The 10,235-nt window shown below is 42.9% G+C and overlaps 1 protein-coding gene across 2 annotated transcripts in view; it reads right to left on the reverse strand.

Moving 5' to 3' along the window:
- Plcl1 (phospholipase C like 1 (inactive)) overlaps positions 1–10,235 on the reverse strand; it is a 271,071-nt gene that overhangs the window by 253,769 nt on the left and 7,067 nt on the right. Inside the window, exon 1 of one of the 2 annotated variants that reach the window (XM_010631973.3) lies at positions 10,079–10,217. The exons of the other annotated variant lie outside the window; for it this stretch is intronic. Within the exon in view, the coding sequence (XP_010630275.1) occupies positions 10,079–10,204 (126 nt within the window). The 5' untranslated portion in view covers positions 10,205–10,217. Of the gene's footprint in view, positions 1–10,078; positions 10,218–10,235 lie in introns of those variants that run through there. 2 annotated transcript variants of the gene reach the window in all.

Here is a 10,235-nt window from a genome sequence, read left to right on the forward strand (position 1 = left end):
AAAAAAAAAAAAAAAAAAAAAAAAAAAAAGAGTGAGAAATCCAAACCCCAAATCCAGGAGTTATGTCTGTCTCAGACTCATGGTTGCTTCCCAGATGCCTGTGTCTTTTGATGTAAATGACAGAAGCACCCAGCTCCCTAGAGCTGCTGGATTCATGATAGAACGATGCAAATTCGAATCATCTTAACTGTTTTCCGCCTGCTCCATTCCATCCAATTCAATATATTCTGAAATCACTGTTTTTTTTTTTGAAATTTACGATATCAGCATTGAAGGTTTTATAGGATACAGAAAGTAGATACTAAAGCTGGGAGTGGGAACACACACCTGTAACCTAGGAAGATCACAAGCTCCAGCTCATCTTTGGGCAGCTTAGTGAGTTAGTAAGACTCTGCCTCAAAATTTAAAATATTTTTAAAAGAGTTGGGATGTAGCTCAGTGCAAAGACCCTGGGTTCATTCCCCCACAAAGAGAGAGGAGAAGGGGGAGGGGACACTGCCTTCTCTCCATCTCACCACACATACTTAATCACTCTGAGATTTGGAGCAAGTTCCCTTACCTCTCAGCACCTTGCCTGTATCATCTGTAAGGTGGAAATTATTACAATAGCTACCTGGTGATCGGCTGTTATAGGCATTAAAAGTGATGTAAGACCTTAGCAGTGTTAGCACCCATTATTATTCATGGAAACCTCCACTACCTACCTGTGACGTCATGAGCAATTTTAATTCAGCTGTTTAACTCCCACAGGATAGTCTGATTGAATGGCTCCCTGGAAGAAGAGAGGAGCTGGTGGACAGTCGTGCATAGTGAAATGAAGGGGCAGAACTACAGTGTGGGCTCCAATTCCATATGCTATAACCGGACGTTGGGCATCTCATGTTGTTCATGTACAAATGCACTGTTTTTCACCTAAGGGCCCAGCCCAGGTCCTCTCTGTCCCTGCACACTCGTTATACATTAACTAACTGCTCACTCACATTCCATAACATTCCAGTCTCTTTCTGTGACTAGAAATGTTCTCTACAAGTCCTTAAAAACTCAGACCTGTTCATTTACAACTTCATTCTGTGCTTGGTTCGAGGTCCTCTCTGTCTTGCACCCTCCACCACAAGACAGGGGAGCCATGGGAGTGGCTGCCTCTCGGGATGGGTCTACCCTCCCACGCCTCCCTTTCTCTTCCCCTGCGCTTTCCTTTGAGAAGGGCTGGACAGGGCAGGAGAGGCCAGACCTCGCCAGAGGATAGGCCCCACGGTGACACCACAGTCCCCACATTCGTCCTGCACTGACCTCCAAATGCTGGCTCTCTGTGAGGCTGCCTGCGTCCCACAGCACCCTCTTCCTACGCCTTCCTTCACCAGCCCCAGCCCCGGCTTGCTGTAGTAGAGTTCCTTCATCCAAGGGGCCTCTCCTAAGCTGGAGCAGCGGCAAGAGACATGGCTGTCTTCTCAGTGAACCTTTTCTCCACACCTGGGACAGCACGGCCTCCCGGCTCCAGCAGTCCAGCAACTCAGCATTTCCCAATGAAGAGGTGCACATCAACCCTGATGGAGGACTGCTGGGTGCCCACCATCATTACCTGCCTAGTCTAATACTCAAGGATCATCTCTTGATTCCCAAAGTCCAACCTCAGAAAGGGGTGTGATTCTTTTTCCCCACAAGGAGGTAAGTAGAAGAAACAGGCTCTGTTCAGGAACATACCTCCAACCAAGGCCACCTTCTCCCTCCCAGTTCTCCTGAGTTAGCCTGGGGAAGAGGTTGAGCAGCAACTGTCATGGAGGCTGGACACAACAGTTCACAGTCCCCTGACTATATGGACACTTCTTAGAGCCTTCTGTTTTGCACTGAGGTGGTCAATTCCTATACTCACAACTGCCTCCATCCCATCCTGCCAACTTCTATGATGGTATGGCTGTTTCTCAGAATCCCTTCCTGTACTGATTACCTGTAATCCCGAGGGTGCAGCCATGAAGAATCCCCTTGGACTTTCCTAAAGCTAGAAAAACAGCAAAGTAGAACCATTTATGGTTCCTGCAAAGCATCTCCACCAACAACCCAGCCAGTGGTCCCACCGTCCTTTCCAGGAATCTCCAGACTTAAAGAGATTTGTGTCTACCAATTATTGTTACATAAGCAAGAGGTGCACATTCACAAAAAGGTTCCAGAAGACCCAAAAGCTATCAGGTTCTAAAACAAATTAATTCCAAATGTACAATTTCTAGCAGGATGAATGAGGTCAAGAATCATCTGGCTAACCATTTATTCAGTCTATTTAATGTGGTATCTGACTTTGTTTCCCTCTAGCTCAACTTGAGCCCTCTTTCACCCAGTAACTGCTGATTTTCTGAGTGTGACTTCTTTCAGCCCATGCAGTTAGTTTTCTGATGAACATGGCTTTGGATAAAAACCATTACCCCAACTGTATGTGGAAACCTAGGAATCAAAGGTTACATATCCTTGAGGCTTCTGACTTCTGATATTTCTAGCAAACACCACTGCATTTTTCATGAAACTACTTTGATCCTATACCAACCACACATTACAACAATATTAGGCAAAAGTACATTTTAAGTTTGAGATATTTGGGAGAAGTCTTTTTGACAAAAAAAAAAAAAAAAAACCCACTTTAAGAAAATGTAGACAGATATTATCATGCATAATTTTTTTTAAAAAAAAAAAAAAAAAAAAAAACCCACTTTAAGAAAATGTAGCCAGATACTTTATCATGCAAATGCTGCAATGAGGGGACCTATATTCTTTGGATAATTTAACACACCTGGAGGAAGATCATTTCAAGCTGACATATAAGTGCTTGGGCTATATCGTGACTTTAAGGCCAGCCTGAATGACAAAGTGAGATCCTGTCTCCAAAGAAAGAAGTAAAACTATACTAGCAGGCTTCTCAAACTTCTCGAGGAAAAATGGAATACAATGACAATGTAAATGCATCAATATTTTATGTGAAATGCTATGAAACTGAAGGGGAAAATATATTCAAATAGTTCTTGAGAAAATTTCCCAAAATTATTTTCAGAATTACTTTTTGTTTTTTAGCTAAATTTAATGTGTAAGGTAACAAAAAATCTGCTGTCTCATTTATACTAGCTAAGGTTGAAATCAATAATATTTAAGATAATATATGCACAAAGATTAAAGCAGCCTCTGGAGCCCACTTACTGGCTATGCATCGTTGGCTCTGTGTGACTTTGGGCAAGCCATTTAACATCACCCGGCCTGTGAAAGCTGAGATGGGATAACGCCCATCTCATTTGGTATTGCGAGGTTTAATGATTTCATACACGTGCAGGGCTCAGAGTCTTACCAGTCTCAGAGTACAAACTGTATTATACATATAAGCATTTGGTATTATTATTATTAGACATTTCTCAGGGGCCAGGGATTTAGCTCAGTGGCACCACACCTGCCTCGAAAGTACAAGGTCCTGAGTGCAATCTCTGGTACCAAAAAAAAATTTTTTTTCCCTCAGGAACACCCCCTTCAAAATACTGCTGTGTATATTATATTACACAGAAAAAGAAAGCTTTAATTATTAATCACATGTCTAAATATATAATAATGATAGTATGGAATCAATAATTCCAAAATATTCCAAAACTGGGCTTTGTCAAATGCTGAAGATGACTTTGCATCCTTATCTCAGTCTCTAGGGGGAGCACGGGCTCTGCTACTATCCACCCCACCTGCCCATCCCCCAAATTAGTCCCAGTCAGTGATGAAGGAACCCCAAGTTCAAAGACAATGACAGGCCTGCTCCACAGGGTGAAGCTTTCAAAGGAGAAAGAAGAGTGAATACCCATGGTCTCCCACATTGTCTTCCTCAACCCAACACTCAGGCCAGACCTGCAGGGGACAAAGACAGGAGTCCAAAGCAGGTCCCCAGCTGAACCTGCCTGCTTTCTTATTCTCTGGTCCAAGCAGGGTGCCACTGCACTGCACGCCCTCATTAGCAGATGTCCGTGGGGGTGGGGGTGATGGGCCCAGGCTTCACGCATACAACTCTGTGTTGCTCTGGTTTGAAGTCACTTTGGCTGTCCGGGAGACTGGGCCTGTCCAGCCTTCCAGAGATCTAAGGAATCCTTTGCCCCTTTCTGTCTTCATGTGTTGCTCTCCTCTGATGTCTCCCAGAAAGGCCATTCTGAAATCGCATACCTATACTTTCCCCAAGTCCTCAGTAGTTTTATGGCCTCACCCTTCCTCACCAAGATGTTGTGCCACACAGGTAATACATCTGCCAACTTGTACACACTGCCTGGGCTCCATCTGTGCTTCACCCAGAATTAGCATCTTTTAAAAAGCTCTAAAGAAAGGTCAGCCTGAAAGAATGAACAAAACAGATATTATCTCTCAAAGGTATTTTGAATTTTTTAATATCAAGTCATATGGTTAAGGACAAACACAATATCCTTGCCTATAATAGCTATGCACTTTCACAAATTTACAAACACAAACTGAGAATATAGAGAAACTAAACACACTCCAATAGTTCAGTTTTTACGTTGCTTTGTTTTGGATGGGTGGTATTGCTTTCAAAACTGTTCTTCCTGGAGTGATAATGATAATACAAATGACGGCTCTCTTCTACTCACCATGTACAATCCTACTTTTCTCAAAGTAATGCTGGACCTATTATAAACAAGGTGAGTTAAAATGGCTCTGTTCTAAATAAACTAAATAATATCTCTCTCCCATATACCAAATATGATGTTACAAATAGAACTACATACCAAATCCAATTTTAAATCCAAGACCATTCCAGTACTCTGTCATACTATGATTTTGTTGCCATCGATCGCAGCTGAAACACAATATACTGGCCAATACTTAAAGCAAGACAGAATGTTGTTGTTGCAGAAATTGGTTCTTTATCCTACTTGTTGTTATCGGTTTAGTATAATCATTAATTATAATAAACTCTACTGCATCCTATTATAAGAACTGGTAGACAGATATGAACTAGGAACAGAAATGAGTAAGATTCAACAAAATCACAATATTATATTATTAAAACAATTGTCAGAATATCAGATTTTGCAGAATTGGTAAGGTTTCGCTATAATAAGGTTTACTGACTTATGACACAGGATTTAGATTGAAAATCCAATCTCCCCATTTTAAACCCAATGGTTCATTTGCTGGTACCAAGAGACCAAAGAGATCTCTTCCTACTTCTCTTACTTCTCTCATTTAAAGTTGGATAATTTCTTTAGACATACACTTTTTAGACAATGGCATAAATATCTCAGTTTGGACATTACTTCTGGATACCAAATTATTTTTTAATTGCTCTATTCATTTTTTTGAAGTTCATTTATTTTTTCTTTTCATTAGTCCATGTTTGCAGCACATAATGTTTACACTCATTGCGTGCAGCTGGTAAATGTATATGACACACTTCATTCTCTGTTCAGCTCTTCTCCCTTCCTTCCTCCTCCCCTCCATCTCTTGGTCCCCCTTCCTACTGAAAAAGATCTGTCTCCCCTACTTTCTGCTACTGTCTTTTCTTTTGCTCTTTATTTATATTTTGAGGTTCTTGTATAAGAGAAATAATGTGCTAGTTAAGTCTGTTTGACTTATTTCACTTAACATTATGGCCTCATGGTGCACCCGTTTTCCTACAGATGCCTCAAGTCTGTCCTTCTCGTGGCACAGCAGCGCTCCCCTGTGCAGATGCCGCTCTTTATGCACCCCCTGTGCCCACAGGGAGAGCTCAGAAGAAGGGATGAGAGAGCAGGGACGGGGTCTCAATTCTTTCCCTGAACGACCCCAGCCCAGCCTGACCAGGGCCCTGGCATTACTCAGAAGCTGTTTGTGGACTGTTTATCCAGCAGCAGCAAGGTAAGTCAGCTGTCTCCTGATGTCTTATATAATGCCCCGCTGTGCCTGAGGGCTATTCAGCAGTGAATGTTCAACTGACATTACAAATCTGTACAATATTTAATTGCCTGCTTTCTGCATTGTGGAAGGGGAAAGTTGGGACAACATCTGGTCAGTGCCAATCACAAGGTTTAACCTCTTACTGCCTGTTTTTAATCATCAATATATTATCCAAAAGGAGAACAAAGAGTGCAAATTCCAATAGTGATGACAAACACTAATTAACAGGTACTTCTGAGACTTTTGCTCAAAGTATGACAAGTCTTTCCCTACAGTTTACTCCTAGCTTTATTGAGAGGTGCTATAGGAAGTCATATCAAAGAGGCACTGTAATGAAGAGCAACCACTTTTAACATGAAATGTGACCTCTTTCCTAGGGCAATTTTAGAGAAAGTAAACATTCCAAGTGACACTGCTGGGACCATGTACCAAAGCCACTCACTGAAGTCACCCAGGCACATTCCTTATCCTCCTTATGATAAAGGCTGGCATGGCCAATGAACCATTTTACTTTTTGTTTCTTTGTTTTAATTCGCCCGTAAGTTTGTCATTTTGCACTATATATTTGTCCAGTAAGACTCTGCAATGCTGATTAACTCCTAGGTCAATCTATAAAAGCCTGTATACCTCAGTGTGCCTAAAATTGCCAATAGTTTTCACTCACATTTCATTTCCCTAAGAAACAGCTTTCAGTGCTCCAATTCAAGATCCCCTATTTCCTCTCTCCCCCAGAATAACAAACAAAGGAACAGACCCCTCCTTTCTGGGTATTTGTCTGGGTAACAATCTAAAAGAGAATCCAGCCCTTCCCAAACCCTACTTTGTGCAGGGACACAGGGAAGCAGGCTTGGTGTGAACAACAGGTGTGAACACCATGTATTCACACCAAGAAGAAGCAGGAGAACCTCCCGACACCTGCCAGACTCTTCTACCTTTTCAAAATCATCATGGGCCTACAAAAACACCCAAAGACAGGAAAGATTACAACCCCTTTTCTTAGTCATTGAGCTCCAGATACTCTGACCTGTGGGGAAGAAAGGTTCACGTCCCCACAAAAGCCTTAGGGCCCAAGATTCAGATTCTTCAGCCACTCTCCTATGGGTTCAGGCTGCTTCTGAGCCAGAAGTGTTGACAGACTGTAAACGCTCTGCATGTGAGAGGCAGCAGCTCTGGAGCTAATCGATGAGGCGCTGAGTCTGACCCCACACTTGGCCCTAGTGGTCCTACTTTGGAGGACGCACTGTGGGAAGTGAACATGAACGTAGGAGAGCTCCTAGTTCAGTTCCATTCCCCTGCCCCTCCAAGGAGAACGATAACTTCACTATGAGTCAACTGGTGCCCAAAGCACATCTTTGAAGCTGCAGCTCAGAAATCCAGAGGAGTGGGACTGGCCGTGACCACTGCAGTGAGCACAAGCAGCAGCCACGCCAATCACTGCTTCAGATGCACCGCATTCCCAGCTCCTATTTTCACCCCACCTGGAAGCCAAGGCACAGCTTCTACTCTTCCAGGACCAGAGAATTCATACTGAAGTAGAACTCATAGATATGTGACATATACTGAAAGAAAAACCACTGCTAACATGTATGCATCTCAGTTCCTACCTATTAGAAGGAATAAGGCACTGCTTTCTAGTCCCAGAACACTAGAGTCATGGCCTGATTAGCCCTATTAACTACAGTTTAAAGTATTAAATATTGTAACCATTGTAATATTAAGTACCAGATAAATGGTCTAATTCCTTAATTAGAAATATATTCAAATGCAAAATATTACCTCTTAGTGCACTCCTAACTTGTCATTTACACCACATCAAAAGAAGAAATTAAGACAGACTCGAATGAATTATTGTGGTGAGCAATACACTTACCAAAAAACACAGTATACGTTAATGTCAACTGATGTTGAAAATAATCACACAGAAAAAAAGAAGAGAGATTAAAGACAACATAATCTAATTCTTGCATCACATTTTTGTAAACCTAGGACAGGGCGTATAGGGGAAGGAACCCAAGGACAGTGGAAAGACTTTCCAAAGATGTGTACAAATACATGTTATTTTTTTTTTCACCAGTTCGGAAGGAAATAATTTTCTCAACTGCACATGTGTTTTCAAATTAGGAAAGGCAAATTTACTGAAAGCGTTCCTTTTACTAATATACAAGACAGTCTGTTTTCTGGCAGAAAAGAGGAACACACTATTCTGATTTACCTAACATTCAAGTTAACAGAGAGTTAGCATTAAAATTAGAAACAATGCCTACACTTCACTGAAAAGAATTCTATTTGATGATTCACAACCTGTCAAGCTCCTGGGTATGATCACAAATTTCAATTGTATTGCACTATGGCTACTTGGAGCCGTATTTAATAGTTTTTTATATAAAATGCACTAGAGTGTTTTCCATGTGTAGGTTTCAGCGCCAAATAAAAAGAACTCTTGGCAAAACTGTGAAGAATGCATTTTCTGTAAATACAGAACATGTGCTACATATTTTTCACGTGTTCTGTCCCTTTTTTTAGAAGTCTTCATGTTTGCCATGTTAACATGAACAAACCACGGCACAGCAGTCCCAGGATGTGGACAGAAAAGTTTCTGATCTCAGGGTGAGCAGAGCAGAGCCCACCTGAAGAGGACTGCTGGCCTCTGGGAACAGATCCAGGAACTGCGGCCCTGACCCGAGTCCCCCAGCTCATCCATGCAGATGGGTGTGCTGGGCCACGACCTCCACGGCCCTCTTGGCAGCAATGACTGGAGCACGTTCAAAGCTATGAGGCCTGTAAAACACTGGTCAGATCTTCTCCAATGAATCAGGGGCTTTGATAGCTGATCACGAACACGCATAGGCCCCCCCACCCCAGCTCCTATGCAAGTGGACGATTTTGGAAGGGTACATAAGAAAGTGTTCACAGCTAAGAGGGTGGACTACGTAGGTGGGGATGTGGAGTGACTTGCAACATTTGATTTTTTTAAATCAAATGAATATATTCTTTTTCAATTAAATCTAGTTTAAAACAATTCACTTCTTTTTATGGTATCTTTCATTCTAAAGGTCGTTTACTAAGTGCTTATTTGATTTGCTATTAAATAGAGAAAAGATCGGGCTGGGATTTAGCTCAGCTGCACAGTGGCTGCCTGGCAAGTGTGAGGTCCTGAGCTCGATCCCCAGTATCAGAAAAAAATAAATACTAAATAGGGAAACGATCAAGTTAATACTCCGCTGTCTCCTTTCTTCTCATAAGGAGAAACTTCAAGACAAAGGTGGCATCATACTCGGAGAATGTAAAACAACAACTGTGGTCATCCTCACGGACTTCACATTATCTGCAGTTTCTATTATCACAGAGGATGGGTCTAATGATATCTTAGAAACCAAAAATATACCTGTTTCCGAGTGGCGATTTTTTTTAACTTTCAAAACAATGTACCTTTTCACACCAGAGAAACTATTCGGTATTCTCTGGTGTGAATAAACTGTAATAGTACATAAAATCCTAATGAGATAACTGACATTGTGAAATGGGAAGCAAGGGGGCTAAAGGTGTAGGGAAGGTGGGATGGGTAGGGGAAGGGTAATAAGGGAAAAGAAAAAAATGTGAGGAAATGAAAAAATGGAAATAAAGTGTTGGTAAATGGGGAGGGGAGGAGGGGGTGAAGGGAGAGCAGGGACAAGGGGAAAAAATGAGAACCAAGACCTGTCATGTAGAGGTACAAGATCCCAACAATGAATGTAACTGTACCGTATCCTTAAAATGTACCAATACACTCAATTATTCAATTAAAAACCTCGGAAAACAAAACAACACACCTTTGGACTTGTAGGTTTAAAAAGTCATTTCCCTTCTATCCAAATTCGCACCCAGTATGCTGTACTCCTTTTCACACGGTGGAAAAGCCGCAACAGAACAAACTACTGCAAGTTCATCGCAGTTGCCACCCACTCCTGTTAATACCGACATGTCCCTGTCGGTTTGATTCCGTGTGTCCGCGTCGGGAAGCAGCCCGGCGGCTCAGAGCTGGGCTGGCACTGGAGCGGGCACAGGGACGGGCACTGCGCCTGGCCTCGCCCTAGCCGGTGGCGCCGAGGGTGTCAGCCCGCGGAGAGTCCTGCGCTGGACGGGGCACCACCGCCATCCCCGGGGTGCACTGGGGGTGCTCTGCCCAAGTCGGTTTTAATCTCACCTGCACGTATGCCGAGGAGCCAGCGCCACGGCGAGTGCCCTCGGCCCAAACTCTCCCCAAGTCGTGACCCCCAAAGAGGACAGCGCCGCTGCCCAGGAAAGCCGGCCCCGAGGGGCCGAGGTTCATGCTCCGGGCCAGTGGGGGCGGATGCCTTCCC

This window comes from Fukomys damarensis, unplaced genomic scaffold (genome assembly GCF_012274545.1).
Source record: "Fukomys damarensis isolate Sample0158 unplaced genomic scaffold, DMR_v1.0_HiC HiC_scaffold_26, whole genome shotgun sequence".
Classification (NCBI taxonomy): Eukaryota; Metazoa; Chordata; class Mammalia; order Rodentia; family Bathyergidae; genus Fukomys; species Fukomys damarensis.